We start from the raw sequence: 24,198 nt of genomic DNA on the forward strand, positions 1-24,198 counted from the left end.
CACGCGCGGTGTAGACACGCTGAAACAGAGAGGAAGCACGAGTAAGATCTGTAATGTCTAATTAAAACATTATTAAAAACAATATGTCTAAAGGCAGCGTGTAACAGAAACAACAGAAAAGGTGCAGTGAAAGTGAGTTTTTATTATGAATTTAGTACTGGAGTTTAATTCTGTCCTTTTTGTGCATCCATGAAATGCATAAATACTATAAAATAAATGTGTGTGTGTATATATATATATATATATATATATATATATATATATATATATATATATATATATATATGTGTGTGTGTGTGTGTGTGTGTGTGTGTGTGTGTGTGTGTATATATATATATATATATATATATATATATATATATATATATATATATATATATATATATATATTATAGTATTTGTACATTATTTTTATGGATACACAAAAAGCATCCAATTAAACTATAGTCTTACATTAATAATATATATTCGTGTGCGTGTGTGTGTGTGTGTGTGTGTGTGTGTGTGTGTGTATGTGTTGGGTTCTTTTCTGTTTTGGACAAACAGTTGTGTAAAGTTTTAGTCTGAAGTTTTTATTTGTAACACTCGGCGGCGGCGGGGGGGGGGGGGGGGGGGTCTTGGGGGACAATTGGCCAACTTATCAATTATGAAAATAATCGTTAGTTGCAACCCTAGGCAAAATACAAGATTGCAGAAAATTTCATTGCTTGGAAATTGACTTCATAGGGTGTGTTGAAGTCGTCTTTACCCAGGGAATCCAAGGATGCCTAGCTTTTAAACAGACTCAGCTTTGACCTAGGTTTGGAGACAGTTCAAAAGTTATGACAATAAAAGTACTTCCAAATTAGACCCAAATTTGGTCAGAATGTTCCTTAGACCCTCCCCAATCAGTGTGCCAAATTTAACAACTTTTTTTTTTTTACCAGATGGTTATATGGGCTGCCATAGAAACCCTAGCCAGAAGAAGAAGAAGAAGAAGAAGAAGAAGAAGAAAATGTAGATTTACAGTAGGCTGCCTATGCACCTTCAGTGCTTGGCCCCCTAATAATAATGTCTTACTTGGCAAGAGCGGCCTTGCTTCATTCTAAGGGAGGCACTGGCCACCCTTTAGCTCCGCCCCTACCAATGAAGGTTATTTCCTGCAGCAAATACCCTTCAGTATGAAAATTGCCGACTGATTACATTGCTACAACTGACCCCGCTCTCCCCTACAAAGAAAAAGCCCCTGAAACAATGCAACGCTAACAATTCTTTAAAGTATTTTAAAAATATAATACACTTCACCATGTATTTATTTATTTATTTTTTATTACGGGGCGTACACATTTGACCACCTAGGGAAAATTCAGCTTTTTTGTGTGTGTACATTTCACACAAGCAGCTTTAAAAAAAAAAAACACCATACAGAAACAACGTTAACATTTCGATGTACATGACAACAAGCGATGAGCGCGCGTGCGTGATGACGTCAGACGTTACGTCCGCTCTTGGTACGAGTGAGCCAAGATGGCGGACTCGGTAGCGGCGGGGCTCGGAGACGAAAATGAGACGGAAAATGAAGATAAGGAGAGGGAGAAACTGGCTTTCCGCGCTACGGCCAAGGCAGAAATAAACAGCGGTGCTTCGGAACTGACGGAGACTTTGGGGTTTTACGAGAAAAAGGCGAAAAAACAGGACAAGCGCAGCGTCTCGGGTAAGAGCCGACCTGTCAAACGCTAGCTTAGCTGGCTAACAGCTGTGTGTTTATCACAGCTTCTGCAAATAGCACGCGAGGTTAAATGTTGCTCTCGCGCTCTTATATCTCAGCGTCCGTTTAATAGCATCAGAACAATTCATATATCTAAAAAGCTCCAAGCTATGGTGTTATTTCTGCTGTATTTATTTGTGTTTAATGGCAGTAGCTACAGTGCAAACCTGCAGCCAGGTACCAAGCTAGCAAAGCTAGCTAGGAAGTTACCATGAAGATGCACATGAACCGAACAGCAGACTGGTACTTTATGTAAGATGCACATATCTGCATATCTTACGGAGGTTTAAATGGCTAGGAAAGTAACACAGCTCTGGCTTACTTTAAAACTAGCTTTGTACAGTTTTGACTGCGTTACGGCTGCTGTACATTCCTCTGTGGTGTGGTGAAAATGTTTTCCTTGCTGTCACAGTGCACGTGTTCACATAATAAACATCAACAAACATCACATGTAAAGATGTATTAGCATCATGGACTTGTGTGAAGCCACCATAAGCTGCATTACCTCTTTCTCACCCTAGTCAGTAAGGTCTCCAGGCAAGCCAAGCATGGGTCTGGGAGCACAACTAGGACTTTGTTTTTCAATGTCAATATGGAGCTTTTTTTTCTGCTTGTTGAACTTAGATAACTTGGTACATAGCCAAGGTCATACCAAAGGTATTCTAGATACTAAAGAACCTGCACTCGAAATCTATGATTGTAATAGACCAAAATCTCTTAAGGTAACAATGCTTTCTAGGTCATTTCTATGAGTATTTCATAATCAAGGCGAATGTTTACCGGGAGCCAGTGAGGATCACCCAATGCTTGTAAAGGTTCTTTGCAGATTGTGGGATTTGGAGGCCCAAACTTTTAAAATCTACTTCTGCTAGACACCGTGTTATCCCAGGAAATGAAGAAGCATTATCCGCAGATTTCAAGAAGTGTCCAATACCTCCCACTGACCTAAAACCCGTAATAAACTCCTACATTAACAATAAATGGCAAACTGAGTGGGACCAATGCAACATGAACAAACTCCATGAAATCAGCCCTATTGTTGGCAAGCGAAACGTTTCTCTGTTTTCAAATCTCTGGAACCAGATCGTCTCACCCCGCCGTCGGACAGGTCACTCCAGGATAACACGCAAGTCTTTAATATTAGGAGAAGACTCGCCGACATGTACCTTCTGCCAGAATCCATTATCCTCGAACCATGTTTTATTAGATTGTACCAGTCTTAACCCCGTGGGAAACCTGTTTTTATTCAGCCAACACTCTGGAAAAATAGATTTTAAAAATCTTATATAGAGTCCGTTAGACATTTCTCGGCATGAAAATAACCATAGGAGCTGGCATGGCGTTAAAATGCAAACAAACAAACAAACCGGGGGTCAGTGTAATGTGGAGAAAATAGGGGTGATTTGTCATCGAGCGGTCCGTCTTCAAAATCCAGACAGCGAGGCGTTAGAGGAGTCCACCGTAGAGGTAAGAAAACTACGAACTAGTAGCAGTCGAGGTGGGTGTTGCGACCAATTTGGCAATTCGATTCTTATTTATATGGTCTCGATTCGATTCAGTATCAATTAGTTATCAATATTTCATTTAAAATGGTAGTTTTTGCAGATACGGAATCCGTATTTGAATATAAATGCTGGTAACCGAAACCCTCGTACTTATCTATATTGCTGAAATACACATTTACATTAACAATAGGGCCCACACAGTTATGTTGAATTACTTTTACTTTGAGTAACAAACAATAACACTGTTGACCTGGACAGCAGTAATCTAATTATTGATCTTATTCTGAGTAAGACAATATTCCGATTAAGGTGTTTACATGAGTCGCTTTTAGAATACTCCTTTCATATTCCTGTTGTGCATGTTATAGAACATAGATCGATTTACGGCACGCGTCATTACGTCACTGCGCCACGCCGTCCGACGTCCCTCCAGAATTTCACGTATCGACATACAGTTCGTCTTCGTTATGGTACCGTATACAGTTTCTGGTGTTTCATTTTTAATTTTACCAAAGCTTCAAGTGCAGTTAATTATTTGTCATGTTATACTTGCAAATAGACGACTGCTTGAAGCCACGGGCTGCGTCTGATGCATGTAAACATGTATATTTCACCTACTTATATAGCAGGTAAGTACGCGCTTTCGGAGGCAGCCTGCTCTCTTGTTAGCTGTCAAAAGGTTGAGCACTGCTGTAAGTGTAAGGATATATTGCGAGATGATGTAATAAATATATGCAAATATTTTTGCACTTGAAACACGATGTTGCACTTGTGAGCAAGGAGCAGACAAACAGATAGAGGCAGAATGTCCATCGATATCAGACATCGACTTTGCGAAGGTGAGTACGACTTGTTCAAAGAAAAGAAAAGTTGATGGCAAAACTCGCACTTTCAAAGACGAGTGGAGAGAAAAGTACGTGTTCGTCCTCCCCTCAAGTTCAAAACCAACGTGCCGTATATGCTCCCAGTCCGTAGCGCTTGTCAAAAGTGCCGCCGTGGCGCACCACTACGGCACGAAACACAGTCACTTCGAGCAAACGTATCCTCAAAACACAGAGCAGAGAACGAGAGAAAATAAATCAGCAAGACAAATGTAATAGCCTACAGACTACAAGTATAGCCTGTACAATGCACATTTTCACATTCAGAATAAAGACGTTCCTTGTCGTTCATTAAAATGTGTCCGAATGGTTTCATTTAATATATTTAATCATAGCCCTGAAAACATCTGATCCCAAATCATAGTATGGACAAGTATGTTTGTTACTGTGCTGTACTAGAGCATGAATAAATGACCATATCTCTCCGGACCTTTCCCACTTTGGAAATTTGGACCTTCTCAAATTGTCTTTGAATACCCCTGTTGTAGATTATATGGTTACACAAACACATTACAAACATTAAAAAGAGCTCTTCGTTAGCTTTCAAATGACACCAGCCTGCTGCGAGCTACGGTGCCCAAGAAAGAGGCCGTGGAATTTTAGCCGACTTTGGAGCTCTATTTCCAGTTAAGTTGATGCCTCAGGCGCTTCTACAGAGCTCATTATATTTTAATTGATCATTTTCCCCAGTTCAGAGACTTTGTTTATTCAGTAGAATTTTGGGGAGAATTGATCAATTTATTTCTGTATTTTTAAGAAATGGTGTAGTACATTTTGTTTACAATTTTAAACCTCTGTTCCTACCAATTTTTGATTATATTTAGTTTTTTACAGACAAAAATGCAATGTTTTGCTTTCTTTATGATTTAGAAATCAAAAAGGGGTCTTTTCAGTCATCATTTTTCTTCATGCAAACGTTCTTCCAAATATCCTGAGAATCGAAGTGAATCGTGACGCCGGTATTGCGAATTGAATTAATCTGTGACTGGAGTGTATCTTACATCCCTGTGAAGTTACTTATTCTGCTTCCTGGAATGAGAGACATTTTTATTTTAGCAATGTTTCTGAGAATGAAAAAAAAAAAAAAAAAGTAGCTATCCTAGTACTGTTGTATACATGAGCTTCGAAAGAGACGTTAACATCAAGGTCTTTGACTGCTATGCATGATCCATTTGAAAGGCCATCAGAATTTACTACATAATCAGTAAGCTTACTTCTGCCTTGTCTGAATAATGCAGCAGTACATTAGTCAGCATGTCATCAGCATAGTAGTTAAAGGTAATGCAGTGTTTATGAATATCTGTACCCAGAATTAGCATGTATAGGGGAAAAAAATAATCAGTGGTCCTTGAATAAAGCCTTGTGGAACATCAAACATCATTTGTGTGTGTATATATCGAGAAGTCACCAGTAGCATGTACTAACCGATAACGGTTTGTCAGATAAGACCGGCGTCAGGGAAGAGGTGTTCCATGAACCGTATTTTCTCATCTATTTAGAAGAATATTATGATGTATAGTATCAATAGCTGCACTGATGGCAAGTATCTCTGTATATCTGTCTCAGTACTGTGATGAGGCCTAAATCCTGACTGAAAGATTTCATGTATGTGGTTCCTATGTAAGTTCCTATGTAAGTGAACTTAGCTGCAGCTAAGCTGAGCTTGAACACTTTCTAACATCTTGGAGATAAAGCGTTGTTTAATATTGGCCTACAGTTACATGAATAGAATCCAGTTTCCTCATCAGTGGTATGATAACTACTAGTTTGAAATATTTAGTTACATTGCCAATGCTAGTACTGTTAATAGAGCTGTCACAATTTTTTTTAAAAAAAGGATTTCTTTAATAAAATGTGTAGTTACCAGATCTAGTTCCAACATTGATGATCTCTAGTCTCAACCAGATGCTGTGAGTCTTTCTTGTAAATATTCAATTCAATCCAATAGTTCAACAGACAGACTTCATGTTAAACCATACTGAACTTTTTTTTACTTTCACACTATCCGGTGTGACCCAGATGAGGACGAGTTCCCTTCTGAGTCTGGTTCCTCTCAAGGTTTCTTCCTCATATCATCTTAGGGAGTCTTTCATCGCCACCGGCTCAATTGGGATTAATTCACACATTTAAAAATCTGTATCCTGTCTTTATATGTTTCTGTAAAGATGCTTTGAGACAATGTCCGTTGTAAAAAGTGCTACACATATAAAATTGAGTTCTTGTAAATGGTGCCCCTCCCATTTGTATCTGTTTAGAAGCTTTTATCTGTTCAAGTATATCAATAATGTATTCATGTTCAGTTACATCCCTAATTTATGCATATATTGCTTTTGCCCTGATCCGTTATTGCTTTCTGTGTAAAAATGAGTCAGAAAACGCTGAAATATCCTGTGTAATAAGGAATCAGCATTTGAAGCCATTGTCTGGTTTGGGACATCCCTAGTCACAATTTCTGCTTAGTATTCTTTTTATCCTCTGTGCAAATATCCCTCAGTAGACATATAGTGGAGTCCTAATAATAGTCCAAAATAATGAGCAGAAGTGTGTGTGTGTGTGTGTGTGTGTGTGTGTGTGTGTGTGTGTGTGTGTGTGTGTGTCTGAGCGCAGACCTGTCTCTGCTGCGGTTTGTCAGAGCTGAGTTGACGAGAGGATATTTTCTGGAACACAACGAGGCCAAATACACGGAAAGGAGAGAGAGAGTCTATACCTGCCTGCGCATCCCCAAAGAACTGGAGAAGGTAAGGCAGTAATACTGCACTAATAAAACCCTGCACACCATATGCGATCACACGACATGGCTCACCACAGGGAAGTACCTTTCAAATGAACGCACAATGAAGATGTGTAGGATATTGTTTAAAAAAAAAAAGTGTCTGTGTGTCGCCCTAACGATCCTGTAACGGTAGTTCACAGTCGGCGCTGTGTCAGGAGGGCTCGGGTCGGATTTGGGAAGAAATGTGTACGTTCGGATATGTCAAACATCATCACACTCCATTTTCATGTCTGTCTCTGTTTATTCCTGTAGCTGATGATCTTTGGCTTCTTCCTGTGTCTGGATGCATTTCTCTACGTGTTCACACTGTTACCCCTCAGAGTCCTGCTGGCCCTCATCAGGCTGCTAACACTGCCATGCTGCGGACTCAGGTAACACACACACACACACACACACTCACCTGAAGGTGATCAAATGCCTCTTAAATTTCCACTAAATTTTTTACATTATTTACTCAAACACTGGGCAAACAAATGTTATAGATCACTGTTTTTAATTTTGATGTGTTTGGGATATTTTTCAGCTCCATTCTGTATGTTTGCAGATGTTTGATCTTGAGTGTCATCATAAGAGACAAGAAAGATGATTTTAATACATGTAAATATACCACGTTTAGTGTTCAGATCATACAGGAATGGCAAAAGTTTAATTCCGCTACCATTAACAGTTTTTCTGGACGAGCTTATTTGACAGCAAAAATGAAGCTGAGAAGATGATTATGTAAGCATTTCCGTTTGCAGTGATGATTATCGCTGTTGTGTGAATGTGTGTGTGATTGTGCCCTGTGATGGATTGGCACCCCGTCCAGGGTGTCCCCCGCCTTGTGCCCCGTGCTCCCTGGGATAGGTTCCAGGTTCCCCGCGACCCCGTATGGATCAGCGGTACAGAAGATGGATGGATGGATGGATGGATGGATGATCACTGGATAGATAGTCAGTTTAACAAAATCAGACTGGCCACGAACGAAAAATTTATAGTTATAGGGTCTTACAAATGTGAGTGCTTAAAGAGCCTTCATTTTATTTATATATTTATATATAATATTTGTACTATAATGCAGCGTTTCCCAATCTTTTTTCAATCACAGCACCCTTTGAAAATGTAAAAAAAAAAAAAAAATTGCACCCTATGCAAGCACTAATGTTAGACAGCGTTAGCTACTTGAGGATGAAGTTGATGAAATCTATCCATCACTTCCTCACACACTAACAATTAGGATAAACCACATGCATACGTTACACATACTGATGTTGACGTGCTGCTGAGAGGTCAGCGGGGGGGGGGGGGTCAAGGGGGAAGGAATTATTTTTTTTAATATAAATTTTAATATCGTTGTTGTTGTTATTATTATTATTATTATTATTGTGTGTGTGTCTGTCTTATTATTTCTGTGTCTGTGTTATTTCAGACATCATATATTTAATCATGTATATTAAGTGTTTTATACACATTTTCGAGATGTTTGAAGGATGTTTACACGGCACCCCTGCTCTCGTCAGACGGCACCCCGCTTGGGAAATACTTCTATAATGCTCAATTTACATTCTGTGAAGAACATTCTCCAAGAATTACATTTCTGTGGTGTTTTAGGCTTTAGATTATTAATCTGGAAGTGACTCTGTGATATTTTCACATATTCTTATGGCGCGTTTGAATCATAGCGACACCACAACAGTTCAACAGAGGATGATTGCATGCGCAGAAGGTACTTTTCCGTAAGAGAGTAATGCCATGTAGAGTCCTACAGTCTGTTTAGTGATTGCTCCAAATAACTAGTTGCTTGTATTTTATATAATACATTAATAATATTTAATATTTAATGCATTCCAATAGTAATCTGACTTGACATAACTGATTAAATAAAACCTTTTGTGTCAAACTAAGTTATTTGAAATATTTTGTTGAAGTATGCCACCAGTGGATGAAGCACTTTTGTAATTCTTAAAGCCCATACATTCAAGACTAGGAAGAGTTTTCCTCTAGGCAGGCGTACTGGTGCTAGTTGGATGTGTGTGTAAAGGAGAGCTTATTGAAAAACTATTGTGATGTTAACTCCATTAGACAAGAAGTCAGTCTAGAGAATGTCAGTCTAGTTCGAACTGAGCATGCTACTGGTTCGAATGGCCTTTTCCATTCGAATGAAATCGACTTGTTCACTTTTGTTCACTTCTTAAGGATATTAATTCTCATAATTCATGTTTGTACACGGCTTTTTCTTTTAAAGAAAAAACTGTACTGAAACGTTTAAGAAATTGTCAAACAAGACATAAATCACTGCAATTGGACCTGTTCCATGCTTGCAATCACATAGATCAGTGGTTCTCAACCAGGCGGGAGAGGTCGGAAGGGGGGCGCAAATTGTTTTCAAGAGAAAAACACAGACAGGGCATCATTTGGGTACTCTGTATTTTATTACTTTTCAAATAGAATGTGCATAAATGAAAAACCCCGCGTTCCCTCTCCCTGTGTGTTTTCTTTTTGCTGGGGAGAGGCGGAGCTTAGCCTGCCTTTTATCTTGCTGTCAGTGCAGACCAGTGTTTCCAACTTCGCGACTTTTCAGACCCCTTTAGTGACCTTTAGCGCCTAGCGACAGATCTAGCGACCTTTTGAACAAACCTTAGGAACTTTCCAAATATAGCCGGTACTGTCCTGCAAGTGCGAGGTCTTGCTTTCCCACTGCACTCACTCCTCTCTCTGAGTCTGCTGTGTTCAGTGAGCGGCTGAGAGCCGGAGATTTAACAATGTCCTGGATAACGAGACACGCCCTTCGTCCACATTTAAATCATTCTTATACGAATGTTTTTAGAACGCAAGACGAATGGAATGCAGCATGTTTCACATGTAAAATAATTCAAGTTATTACAGTCTAGTTCTCTTATTCAAAGTAGTTATAGTGTTCAGAAACATTTTTGATCATTCATGTTCCATACCTGTCCGTTATGTACAGGTAATTATAAAAGTTATTTTTTTTTAAAAACATAAAAGTTATGAAAAGTAATTTTTAAAAAAAGTACAAAAACAAAAAAAATCTATGTCTGTCTATCAAAACAGATTATAGATTCGGTGTATATATCGATAGATTTTATATAGAATAGATAATCATTGTACCTGGTCTCCTCCAATATGGTGGGGGTGGGGGGCGTGCCAGATGATAGGGGAGGCTTGGGGGGGCTTTAGTTACAAAAGGTTGAGTACCTCTGACATGAATCAATTCCATCTGAACTGTGGACAATTCCATGTGTGACTTTTGTGCACGCAGGTTTACACAGTGGTAGGCTCTATTTTCCTCCGGTATGTGGTGAATTATTTTAATCTCACACCAATGATATTAGTAAAATCTAGCCTTTATTTCAAGAAATTTTAAAATGAGACTCAAAAAGTATATATATTTTTTAACAAAACAGTGCATCACATTTATTGGCAGCTCTGCATCTAGTACTTTGTGGACCAGAATCTCTCTAGGTCCTCTCTTGTGGCTCTTCAGCTTACCCCACATGACCTAGATATAGCTTCTATATATTTTCATTTGAAATCTCCTGGTACTTCATGAAGTCCATCATGCCAAGTGTCCATGAATAAGGGAATTTGGCCTGTGTGTCACCTCAATGGAACAGGACATCATGAACCACTTTAAGAGTTCCTAAACACTAAATTGCCAACAGTTAATAGTGTTAGGTGAATTCATATTATAAATGGTGTTAAAACAGGTTATAATATATTAAAACAATTAATAATGTATAGTCCTGTCAAAGTATTGGAATGGCAAGGCCAGTTCTTTTGGTTTTACTTTATACTGAAATCATCTGTGCTTGAGATGTAATGTTCATTTCCTCATATTTACAGCTAGATGTGTTAAAGAATTTCGAACATGGCACTTTTGTTTAAACCCACCCATTTTCAAGTGATTAAAAATATTGGAGTATGTGACTGGCAGGTGTTTCTTGTTGCCCAGGTGTGCCCTGTTAGATTTTTTTTTTTAAATAATTAATAGCGCAGAATGTCTACTCTTGGTTTGAATCCTGCGTTTTGCCTTTGAAGACTGCGTTTGTTGTTAAAAAGGATAAACCAACATGAAGATCAGAGCACCGTCTATGGGAGAAAAGCAAAGAAACATACAGAGAACTGTGAAGAAAAAACAGAAATGCGTCTAATTTAATTGGGAGGAACTTCATGGAACAGCATGGAGCAAGGCAATGACTCAAAACACACTGCCAACACAACAAAGGACTTCATCAGGCGGGAAAAGTGAAAGGTTTTACACTGGCCAAGTCATTCACCAGACCTTAACCCAGTTGCGAAGCATTTCACCTCCTGAAGAGGAGACTGAAGGCAGAAACCCCTAAAACAAAGAATAACTGAAAGCAGCTACGGTACAAGCCTGGGAAAGCATCACAAAAGAAGAATGCAACAGTTTGGTGATGCCAGTGGGCCACCAGCTTGATGCTGTTAATGTAATCCTATAATTCTGTCACTAAAGATGAGATGTTCTAAGTTGTGTAACACATTTAGATGTTAATATCAGGAAATGAAAGCTGAAATTTCAAGCAATCATCTGACAGCCTCCTCTTGATCTCAAACCCAAATGTCTTCAGTGTATAGCAAAAATAATAGAACTGACCTTGCTGTTCCAATACTTTCGGAGGGGAATGTGTACTCCGCTGTTTCTACGGTAGATGGCATCCTCACGCACCTTCTCACCACCCGATCTTTCCAAAATATTGCTTTAGGCTTTGTTGTAAGACAGAGACACAGTCTGTAGCAGCTGTACACACTCACAGACAAGCCATGTAAACAAGTAAGGTCATAGAAAGTGCTCATTGTTAATCTCTCTGCCTGCAGGGCAAGTATATGCCCCTACTGCAGAAAAATAAGGTATGCAGTAATGCTGATATGAATGCAGCAGCTTTCTGTGCTCACTCAGCGCACACACACACACACACGCACTAATAAACTCCAAGCACACTCACACACGCATGCAGGCACACACACTGCAGCTGCTTTAGCTGGCTGGTTTGGCGCTCGTGTGTTTTTGTTTTCACTCAGGGCTTCAGGATTTAAAAATTCACAAACTCTGCCCCATATTCTTCCAAATACAATCATTTTGAGTTTTCGTGTTCAGCCAGCAGGTGGCAGCGTTCTGTCATGTTTTTAGAAGAGGCACTGATGCAAACGGGTTACGATTTATGTAATGATTTTGTAATAGTTCTGTCTCAGATCTTTTGTTATTAAAGTGTGACCACCTTTAAATCTCTCATTTAAAAACCAGCAATAGGAGGGTGGTAAAAACCCATAGCACATTAAATAATTAATTAAATATGAGTAAATGATCTCTGTATTATCTCAAGCTCACTTTGAAGAATGTTTTTGTTCACGTGATCTAAGCAAAATATAGTAGCGGTTTTTTATTTTATTCTAAGGTCTATGATCGGAAGATCTTCACCGTGTAATCTGTCAGGGAGAAAAACATTATCCGTGTTTTATTGAATTCAGCCAAGATTTTATGATCATCTTGTGCAGTGTAACAATTTTAAAGGCTTCTGAAATTGTACAGACTAAAACCAGTTTTATTAGGTATTATAAACATACACGTAACATGTGGCGATGGGATTTATCGGTATCTATTTACCATATTGTATTATAGCCTAAGCCTAGGCAGCAATGTGGTGCATGATGCATGTCCCATTTAGTCTGTTGTTCTGCCATAACCACCTTGTATAACTAACAGGTTGTGTGGAAGACAGCAAAAATTCTTTAATGCATGTTTTATTGCTTCAAATAGGTGTGAAGATCATGAACGAAACATGTTAATGTAACGTACAAAGGTTTAATAGCCCCTAATGCAAATTGGTGTGTGTGTGTGTGTGTAGAGGCTCTCGTCTCCTTCAGCCCGCTCAGGTGTGTGATGTGCTGAAAGGCTTCATCATGGTGCTGTGTTACTCCATGATGCACTACGTGGATTATTCCATGATGTACCATCTGATCCGGGGGCAGTCAGTCATCAAACTGTACATCATCTACAACATGCTGGAGGTAAGAAGCGCTGGTCTCAGATCAGCCCGTATCACTGTATCGTCATCTTCAACAGCGGTTCTACAGTGCACTGCTGGGAACTCATTTTTGTGAAGATCTGCGATTCACCTACTATAACACACCTCATCGATTCCAACGTAGTTTCTCCAGTTTGTCTTTTTGTAAGCTCTGTCGACCATGTTTCCTGTGTATTTGCGCATGTGTGAGAGATCTCGTGTTCCACATCTAACTGGTCACAGCTAATAAGGGGACTATTGGTACTCTGTTTTATGTAACAGTCGCTCGAGCGCAAATGAAGACACAATGCTGTTCTTGAATCAGATTGCTTTAACAGTCAATCATTTAATCAAAATATAAATGTGTGGCCATGTTCTAACCCCTATTTTTTTTAAAAATTGTATACTAATGACTTTTTTTATTTCTTTCTGTTCTGTCGGTCTCTGTTTCAGGTGGCAGACCGATTGTTTTCGTCCTTTGGGCAGGACATTTTGGACGCTCTCTACTGGACAGCCACGGAGCCCAAAGAGAGAAAGAGAGCTCACATAGGTGTAATACCTCACTTTCTAATGGCTGTCCTTTATGTCTGTATCCTTTAATACACTGCACCCACTGGGCTTGCGCCATATTTGCAGTCTCTCCATCTTATAATTTATATGCAGTAACTTACTTTCAGTAGCAAATAATTCAAAGCCTAACCATGACGATGCTCATTAAAAGTTGTAACGAGCAGGTATGCAGTTATATGCACACAAGGCTTGTGCTATTAAACACGCCTGAGTCAGTTGACCTGGCATAAGTTGTCATTAGGCGCGACCAAGCTTAGACCCCGTTCAACTGTTGTACTGAACTGTTCAGCATTGAGTTTTCAGGGTGTTTAGTATTCTATCTTAGACACACACTTAGCTGGTGGGACATCTGTACAATTTTTCTTTCATGTGTGTAAAGTTGTCACCATAAATGCTCGTAAAGAGGCAGTTTCAGTCTGCAGTCGCGTGTAGAACGCGATGCATTATACCTTAGCCTAAATAAATGGGAAGTGGGAAGAAAATGCATTCTGTATACGTCTTTTTGTACCCTTTAACTTGAACTTCAGTTCTTCATGCCATTCTGATCATGGTTCAAGCCACCACCTTAAACGTGGCATTCAACTCCCACAACAAATCTCTGCTCACCATTATGATGTCCAACAATGTGAGTACACACGTTCCGCCTCTGCGATTTTCTGTTTTCGTTTTTTTACTGTTGGTTTGGCAAGAAAAAATATTTTCTGGCAACAAAACCTTGTTATCCTTTCTTCACTGCTGTGTCGGACGTTTTTGTCCGTCTCGTTTTTTTTTTTTTTTTTGTCACTGCAGTTTGTTGAGATCAAAGGGAGCGTGTTTAAGAAGTTTGAGAAGAATAACCTCTTTCAGATGTCCAACAGTGGTAAGTAACGCCACACCATCAGTGTATCTAGTCATAAAGGACTAACAGTGATAAAGGTTTATCTGACAAATAAAACGACTGGTTAGAACACACCTTATGTGCTGATATGGAAAATGTTGGCGATTGAGATATTTCAATTCAATCCCCCCCGTCCCAGGTTGCGACTTTGTGCTGCTTTTCTGAAAAGTTTGATTTTTTCATCTTTGGAAGTTCTACTTTGACTGTAAAATGCTGACAGCAGCACTATTTAAAGAAGTAACCGCTGCCTTCCTCCTGCCGTACATCTGCTTCCCATAGGACTACATGTAAAATGTGCCTGTGGTGGGGAGATCTCTGAGAGAAGGGTACAATTTGCATATACCCGGGACATACCTGTCCTCGGCTGTCAAACTACATATGCGTCTGACCTCCGATCATGCAGACGTGTTGAGCTTAACAAAAATACGCAGGGAACTGAAACAGTATGCTAATGTTTACTTTATTGCTTCACCCTTTTGGAGTAAATGTTAAGGTTGGCCTATAGCCCGATGAGGAGCCAACACTGATGCCATAGCTATTAACATGTGGTTTCTGGTAGTTACTTGGGTTAGCTCTGTAGCTATAACTGTGTCTGAATTAGTGTTAAAAAGTAGAAGCGTGGCCTACCTTACCCCATGAATTGTTTTTTTTCCATTTAATGAAGCTGTGATGGCACAAAATGTTTCGGTATTTTCATTTATTTTTTACAAATTAGTGTCTAAAGAGTCTTTGACTGTATAAAACTTGCCTTTCTTTGTGCTTGTGTTATTTCAGATATCAAAGAAAGATTCACAAACTACGTGCTGTTATTAATCGTATGTCTTCGAAACATGGAACAGTTCTCCTGGAACCCAGGTACTCATGCTATAACTAATTAATACCCATAGTTTTTCTTTACTGATTCATCCATGTGGTGATTTATGTTTTAACTGTACATGTACAATTGTAGATGATGTAATATGTTAATAACCGATTACTGTTATTAATTGCGGTCTGTGAAGGGTCTGATTGTTTTTGGTCACCGTTTTTTTTTTTTTTTTTTTTTTTTTAATAAAAAGATCATCTGTGGGTGCTGCTTCCTGACGTGTTTATGGTCATTACTTCGGAGATGGCCGTGGACGTGGTGAAACACGCCTTCATCACCAAGTTTAACGACATCCCAGCAGACGTGAGTGTAACCTGTGGTGAGCCGAACAGTCGGATATGATTTCTGAAGTCTAGAAAAGGATCTTGCTTATTGACGTGAGGCAGTATGGTGGTCAGTTTTCATCAGACATCAGTCTGGTGCAGTACCGTCTGCATTTTTTAATAAAATTTTGTGATGTGATGTTACAGTGTAAAGCTTTACAGCACATTAGCATACACAAAACTGTAAACAGAGAGACATTAAACACTAAGGACAAACTGGGGCAACTAACAAGCTATAACAAAGACTAGACAAAGGATAGAATCTGTGTGTGTGTGTGTGTGTGTCTATTGTATAGCTGCAGTTACACACATGTGCGATCAAGTTTGAATATGTAAGCTATGTGGCCATGCCTTTTATAATTAATTTTATGGATTTTTGTGTTCAAATGGTAAAAGTTCAATGGTTTGGTGTGTACTAGAAGAAGAATGTAAGAAATTCAGTGTTCTCTTCACCTATGCAGTGGATGGTGCTGTTACACACTAGTTCTGAACATGGTACGGATTTAGGGAATGAGTGAATATTAAAGGGAAAATTTATTAACTAGTACAAAGTCTGTGACATAATGGCAATAGGAGTACTAAGAGCAGAAACTGTACGACTTGGTTCAATCCCACCCACTTTACCTATCTGTCTCGGAAATTTCATCGCCAATTAAAGTATCTGTAAGCAAAGTGTACATTTAATAATAACAGAAAGAAACCCCTAAAAGGATAGGGAACATTTCTCACTCGACCTGATTAAACTGGCCTGCGCCAACGTCGACAGAACTTCTTTCTTAGTAAATGTGAAAAGAGAAGCAACTCCGCACTGAAGAGGAATCTCGGGAAAGAAAAGTAAGACGTGTCTCCCAGGAGGGGGTAGGTTTGGAAAGCGACACAGCTCTCGGACTCTTCAGATGAGCCGCTAGTTCCATTAACCCCAAATCATCTTTGACACAAATCTCTCCCTTCTACTTTACATTGCATCCCTTAATACTTCTTTTGTTACTTAATCGTGAACAGTGAGCATGAAGGCTGCGTGTTATTCTGTATTTGGTGCAGCGTTATTACCGTCACAGCATGCTGTATTTAAAAAAAACAAAACATTTATTGATTTATTTGTCCTTTATAGCAAGGACAGAAAGAGGGAGTGAGCTGTGGTTACTGGCAGGGATTAGAGCCAGAGATCTGCTTGGTCTTAGAGTGGCTTAGTTTAGTTTAGTCCAAAGATTAGTGTCACACCATATATATATATATATATATATATATATATATATATATATATATATATAGATATAGATAGATAGATATATAGATATAGTATCTCACAAAAGTGAGTACACCCCTCACATTTTTGTAAATATATGATTATATCTTTTCATGTGACAACACTGAATAAATGACACTTTGCTACAATGTAAAATAGTGAGTGTACAGCTTGTGTAAGAGTGTAAATTTGCTGTCCCCTCAAAATAACTCAACACACAGCCATTAATGTCTAAACCGCTGGCAACAAAAGTGAGTACACCCCTAAGTTGTCTACTTAGTTGTGTGGCAGCGACCAGGTGAGGAGTACAAAAACAAGCGTGTCTTGCCTACAGTCAAGCATGGTGGTGGGAGTGTCATGGTCTGGGGCTGCATGAGTGCTGCCGGCACTGGGGACTGGGCACTGGGTTCATTGAGGGAAGCATGAATGCCAACATGTACTGTGACATACTGAAGCAGAGCATGATCCCAGCATGTTTTCCAGTATGATAACGACCCCAAACACACCTCCAAGACGACCACTGCCTTGCTAAAGAAGCTGAGGGTGAAGGTGATGGACTGGCCAAGCATGTCTCCAGACCTAAACCCTATTGAGCATCTGTGGGGCATCCTCAAAGGTGGAGGAGCACAAGGTCTCTAACATCCACTTTTGTTGCCAGCGGTTTAGACATTAATGGCTGTGTGTTGAGTTATTTTGAGGGGACAGCAAATGTACACTGTTACACAAGCTGTACACTCACTACTTTACATTGTAGCACAGTGTCATTTCTTCAGTGTTGTCACATGAAAAGATATAATCAAATATTTACAAAAATGTGAGGGGTGTACTCACTTTTGTGAGATGCTGTGTATGTGTGTGTATGTATGTATATATGTATATGTATGTATATATATATATATATATATATATATATATATATATATATATATATATATATATATATATATATATATATATATATAGGCACATCTCAAAAAATTTGAATATTGTATAAAAGTTAATTTTTTCAGTAATTTAATTCATATGATTTAATTTCACTACCCAATGAGAGTAAATCTCTGTTAAGCCCCGCCCACACGAGAGGTTTGTGCCAGAATGTCGAGCGTAAACGAAAACCCTGGCAGCGCATTCATAAACCATGATTAGCGAAAACAAAGCGGAGACAACTGTTAACAAAGAATGTTTTTTATTTGATTAAAAAAATTTTACCACTGAGTTCACTGTTTTCAGTTTCAGAGTGGGTTTTATTTTCTTTCTTGTATATTTTTGTTCTTTTCTTGAAAAGTTACATTCAATACTTTTGGCACAAATTTAATTCCATATAGATGTATGTTTTACAAAACGATGCTACCTCAGATCAAACAAGTAATCCCGTGTCTGTGTGTGTGTTTAAATGTGTGTGCTCGGTATTGACAGTTTGTCCGTATTTCAATGAACAAAAGTGAAAACGTCCTCATTTCAGTCATATTGACCATTTATCCAGGTGTGTTTTACGTGTGTTTGCAGGTGTATGGTGAATACAGAGCAAGCTTGGCCTTTGATCTGGTCAGCAGTAGACAGAAAAATGTAAGTCAGTAATGACATCATGCAGGTTGATCGAATTTTTTATTATTATTTATTTTATTTTTTTGGGGACTCTTTTCCATGATTGTGTTAAACTGACTTTGTGTTTGTGTTTTCTAGGCATATACTGACTATAGCGACAGTGTATCAAGGAGAATGGGCTTCATCCCTCTTCCTCTAGCTCTACTGGTAACGTTATTCTCAGTGTTGTCTAATGCATTCAGTTTCAGATATTCACCATATTTTTTGCCTGCATTTATAATGTAATAAAATGTATTATCCTAATATTTATTTCTCTCATTTTATTCAGTAGAAGTTTCACAAGCATTGATCATATTGAACATGTATACGGAATTTGACTTTTTGTGGTAATAACATTTATAACACGATATGGCGTTGCTATAAACACGCAACGGTTTTCTTCATCAGCTCATCCGGGTGGTGACGAGCTCAGTGAAAATTCAAGGCGCCCTCTCCCTCGTGTGTGTGATCCTTTTCTATCTTGGGTAAGTTTTTGTGTGTCTGTCTGATTGTGTGTGTGTGTTATATTGTATTCAACAGCAGGTTGTGCATTAATATTGTTTGTGTGTGTGTGTGTGTGTGTGTGTGTGTGTGTGTGTGTGTGTGTGTGTGTGTGCAGTATGATCACACTAAAGGTGCTGAATAGCATCGTGTTGTTGGGAAAGTCGTGTGTGTACGTGAAAGAAGCGAACATGGAGGAGAAGCTGTTCCAGTCTCCTCCCTCCGCCACTCCCAGCCGAGCATCAAGTAGAGCTCATCATGCAAAACGCACACGAGAGCCAACAAGTAATTCTCACACACACACACTACATGCATACTCTCCAATTTATGTACAAGATATAATATAATGTAAATAAATGATTGAGGTCTTACGTAAGTCGTTATTTCCATGCGCATGGTACAAGTTCAGTTTTATAAACATGTGAGTGTAATTAATTTTGCATAATTATGCATATTCGTTGATCCTATTAGTATATTAGGCATTAAAAACAGATTATTATAGTCTTAATAGGTTCTTTTAAAACAAAACTTTAAATGTTAAATTAATACACTTTAAATGTTACATTTTGAATGAGAATGTTACATTTTAAATTTTATTTGCTATGCCTTTTTGGTAGTAAATTACAGCTAATGCCAAATCATTTTGGGGTTTTTATTGAGACAAAGAGTGCAGTGAAATTCTGTATTAATGTCTGAACTCTAAGGTCCATAAACCCTATAAGCGATGTAATTCCTAGTATGTTTTCCACCCTTAGGCAAGCCAGCGGAAGAGGGCATATCTCCGTCAGTTATAAATCAACCAGTCCACCAGATGGAGAACCCCGTGCCTGATCTCCCAACCAGCGAATCGGATCAGTTCCTCACGACGCCCGACGAATCGGAGGAGAAGGACATCACCACCACGCAGGACGGAACAGAACTCGTCCACAGAGCTCCTAAGAAAGACCTGCTGGAGATCGATCGTTTCACGATCTGCGGGAACCGGATCGACTGACGCTCTACACGCTCGACTGTACAGAATGACGAAAGCTAGGAGGTGTCTACTGGCTTGACCTTTTGACTCTCTGCTTGAAGGATCAAGGTAGAAAGAGCGAGCGGGATATTTATTAAGAAGCGCACCTAATTTATTTAAGTTTCAAACTGAAACACACTCATCCTAACCTTCTCCTCTGTACCGGACTCGTGGATAATTCCGACCTTCCCAAAGGTCCTCATGTACTCAGACAGCACCAGGAACAGACCTGGACCTTTCACCATCCTGACAGACAGAAAGAAAGAGTGACTGATCACTTTGGGCAACGACTCAACGAAAGACCGATGTTAATACGAGGTCAATCATGACTAAACTTTAGGTCATTTTGAAGTGGTGGCTTAATATGTGGCTTTTTTTTTATTTTTCATGCTAAGTTGCATTTTCATAAAGTGCTGAAGTTGCACGTGTTTTTTTTTTTTGTTTTTTTTTTAAATCATCCTTTTTATATGAACAGTGATTTGAACACATTGATTTTATGCTTGTGTAGAAATGACAGATGAGTAGGTAACGTTTTATACAAAGGTTCCCTTAACTAACATTTAATTACGGATTAACATGAAAAACGAGCGTTAGCAAACTATTCATAATGTTAACAAAGTAAAAAGGGCACGTTAACAGATGTGTTAATTGACATTTGTTTAAACGTTAATAAGATGCACCTACAGTGACCGTTTATTTAGTCCATGGGTAAAAATAATTCCATATAAATGAGCAAAAATTCAATTGTGTCATGTTCCTAAATTCAAACTTTGGTCTCTAGGTGTAAATATTGGACTTTTACAGTTCTGATTTTTGCTCAGTATGGTTTAATAAGGTGTTTATTGGTTGTTGTGGGCTTCGTTTTACACCTGAATTGTCGGTTTAATGCAGGTAAATATCTGAAACATCAATTAATAGAAGTATTTAAATACTTTTGTTACTTACAGATGTAAAATGTTAAAGTTCATCATTGATGTTAACTGATACACTGAATGACAATTACGGGAACCTTAATGTAAAGTGTTACTGATAAATTCAGTACAGCAGCTCAGCTTTGTATATCTGGATCCATAAGACCAGCATTAGACTGAAGTATCTTAGTTACTTTAATTTTCTGAAGCGTCACTTCGGACCATTTAAATGAAGCACAAAATAGATGTAAAATATAAGCTGTATTGCGCTTTCATTTTTTAATTTTTTTATTTTTAAGCAAAAATGTGTTCATTTCAAAGCATTTTATCATTCAGGTATTTTTCATATTTTTCCGCCAGTCTTAATTTAGGCCGAAGACCTCGTTAATATCACGCATTACACTTCAATGCTTGTGAATTGCACATTAGTTTGCTATATAGACATTAAATGTGTATAGTTTTTTTTTTTTAATACATTCACATCAGAAACTGAATAAAACACTATAGACAAAATACAATAAAGTCACATGCAAGTTAATAGTACACATGAGGTACATTTAGAAGCTGATTTCATGTATATAATAAACGAATATATTCCGTCTGAGCCCTTGGGTTAAAATATCCATTCTTGGTTAGATTTCTTTTATTCTCCAAACATCCAACCTGACGTGCGATTTATTTTGGCGTGTTTTCAGTCACTGTATTTTACGTATTAAGTTCATACTTTGTGCATTGAGTTGCTGTGTTTGTTCCCCCTACTTAATATTTTACATATCTAAATAGATATTTCTTTTTAAATGCCAAACAGAAATTGCTGTTTGTCATACCAGTACGGTTTCAGAGATTCAACATGATGCCAATCACCTCAAGCTGCTCATACCTTTAATTCTATGTTGCTGATTTGCAGTGCTTTCATTTTTTGGGGGGGATTTCATGCAACTTTGACATAAGGGATGTTTTGTTTGAATAAGTCGTCTCATGCACCTGATCCAATTTAATGCACATAATTTGTTCATTCCAAGAAATTGTATTTATCCAAGAGTTGATTTCTGGCAGTTGATTTTCTGATAACTGTTTGGTAAAAACGTGCATTACTTCAATTATGTCTCACGCCAAATGGAGCCTCTATTAGACAGTCCCTACAGGATTTCATCATTTTTGTGATCGCAAAATTGAGCAAACTCTACAGTATTCGCAGGAGCGTGCAATTTTTCCAAATTACCGCGGGTTTTCCACGGATTTGGGCCGAGACGAGTCATGTGACGTCTTCACAACGCGCATTCGGTCAAAGCCGTCTTCGATTCACGTGCGTCAAACATGAGAACAGCTAAAAGGTCTTATTTACCAACAAACATCACTGTGAAACAAAAAAGTACAAAAATACGTTGCGAATTTTGAAAAAAGCTGCAGCAAAGCCAAACGTTTTTGGCCGCAGTGATCACCAAAAAAAACAGAAATTCTGTACGGACTGAATATTTATTTTATATTTATTTTATATAGTGAGTGAGTGAGAGAATAAGAACAACCGACAGTCAATTTGTGTAATTATATTGCTGACATTTGAGCAAATCACATGTTCATTAGTTTTCTCTGCTGGAAATGTAAAAAATCTGAAGACGTAAATTGGATCTTTCAAGCTTAATTCATAGCGGGATTCCCAGTAGAATTTTTAATGATGTTTATAAAAACATTTTTCCCCTTCCACTATAAAACATTTTATATCTAAAGAATGATTATGGATGTTGTTACATTCGCATCCAAAAATCGCATTTTAGCTCTACAGTGTAAACATAATATTTCTGCAGCTTCCTAGTCCGGTGATTATTGAGTAATTATTAGCATCTCACTAAGCTCGTGGAGAATATATTTGCCAAAATGTCTGCATCGTTCCGTTTCCTTTTTATTTGAATAAATTCAGAAGATTATGAATCATTGCAACAGTGTGTGGAAACGTCAGAATTGTTTTCCTATTGATTCTACACTTCTGTCTCCAGCCTTATGCGTTTGTTAAAAAGCTGCTCTGATTTTGGTTCAGGATTTATATTTGAGTTTATATTGTAATTGCTTTGAACCAGAACATAAATGTAAGTGACTTGAAAATAATCTTTTTTGGATTTGAAAATTCTTTGAAACTTCCTAAATATTGGGATACCGTTAAGAGCTCTTCATTAGGCATATTTAAAGGTCTGAACTGTCACTGACGTTGCCTCTACTTCCACGCCTTTGACTGAGATAAGGAAATACATCAGGTCAGTACTGTTTTTGTTTGTTTGTTTGTTTTGTATTTGCTTTTTTATTTTGATTTGTTTTTTTTTTTTTAAGAGGAAGCCTTCATACCAGCATACCGTTTATGGATCAATTTTACATCTGTAACAAAATCACACACAGTTGTTTTTTTTTTTTTTTTTTTTTTTTTTTTTTTTTTTTTTTAAATTGTATTATAAAGGTGTCTTAACTTACTGAATATTTCTTTTGCCGTTCTTTTTCTCCATGTTAAAACTGTCTACGTCGTCCATCGATTTGATTTCGTGAATAATTATTTTTTCATTCTTTCGGAACAGAGCAAGATTGTCACGTTGTTATTTTGTGGATGGATTTTCAAGGCAAGGGTAGAGGAGGAAGGAATCGTGTTGGTGAATAAATGTTTTGTTTTGTATGTCTTGGATGATCTTGTGGGTTGTTTTTTTTTTTTTTTTTTTGGTTGCCATGGATCGTGTTGCCATGGTTTCGGTTCAGTTTGCCTGTATGGCACTGTAAAGAGAAGTAGGACTCGTACATACACACGTCATACATGTGATCATTTTCTAAGTTTAAGAAGTTTAGACACTTAACGCCGACCTCTTCTATTTAATACGTATGGGATAAGCTCGAGGCCTGCGGGCAAGACGTGGCCTGCCGCCTCAATCCGCTCGGCCCACACAAACTTCTTAGGAGAATATTGAATCGGCTCATGGAACCATACTAAAAAATATTTTCACGCTGGAAAAAAAAAATACATCTCGAGTAACAGTATCACTTTTATAAGGTTTAATTACTGACAGTGGCTGCGTTTTGCTAAATATGCAACAGTTTTTAGCAAAGAATTACACAATGTACATAATGACTCTGCGATGGCACGAGGACATTATAATGATTGACTTCAATTATTTCCTTACATGAATACTGTACTCTCATTTGATAATTTGGGTGATGGGGGTTAGGGTTAGTTACTTTTACCTCCTTGAATGTTTGATTAATGATTATTCTTATTTAAAGAACGACGTTGTACATTTTATTGGTTTATAATTATTTAATGTTGTGGAACATCCACGATTTCAGTTCGATCCGATTTTATTTATGTGACACTTTAAGCAGCGGGGATTGTCACAAAGCGGCTT

At 38.1% G+C, this 24,198-nt stretch overlaps 1 protein-coding gene across 1 annotated transcript; it reads left to right on the forward strand.

Moving 5' to 3' along the window:
- The first annotated feature begins 1,467 nt into the window (after positions 1–1,467).
- tapt1b (transmembrane anterior posterior transformation 1b) lies at positions 1,468–23,477 on the forward strand. Its single transcript, XM_017461708.3, has 14 exons — positions 1,468–1,693; positions 6,741–6,871; positions 7,159–7,277; positions 12,774–12,936; positions 13,386–13,521; positions 14,030–14,127; positions 14,292–14,361; positions 15,154–15,234; positions 15,438–15,547; positions 18,320–18,379; positions 18,497–18,565; positions 18,806–18,882; positions 19,017–19,183; positions 19,654–23,477. The coding sequence occupies exons 1-14, from the start codon at positions 1,507–1,509 to the stop codon at positions 19,890–19,892; spliced, it is 1,707 nt and encodes a 568-aa protein (XP_017317197.1). The 5' UTR covers positions 1,468–1,506; the 3' UTR covers positions 19,893–23,477.
- Positions 23,478–24,198: the final 721 nt, after the last annotated feature.

The sequence above is a fragment of the Ictalurus punctatus genome, chromosome 29 (genome assembly GCF_001660625.3).
Source record: "Ictalurus punctatus breed USDA103 chromosome 29, Coco_2.0, whole genome shotgun sequence".
In the NCBI taxonomy this organism is placed as follows: Eukaryota; Metazoa; Chordata; class Actinopteri; order Siluriformes; family Ictaluridae; genus Ictalurus; species Ictalurus punctatus.

Excerpts from the sequence above, each read along its gene's own strand:
- tapt1b (XM_017461708.3), top strand. The coding sequence starts at position 1,507 with ATGGCGGACTCGGTAGCGGCGGGGCTCGGAGACGAAAATGAGACGGAA. Across the intron at positions 6,872-7,158 it reads TCCCCAAAGAACTGGAGAAG|CTGATGATCTTTGGCTTCTT; the intron begins GTAAGGCAGTAA and ends TTATTCCTGTAG. Across the intron at positions 14,362-15,153 it reads CTTTCAGATGTCCAACAGTG|ATATCAAAGAAAGATTCACA; the intron begins GTAAGTAACGCC and ends GTGTTATTTCAG.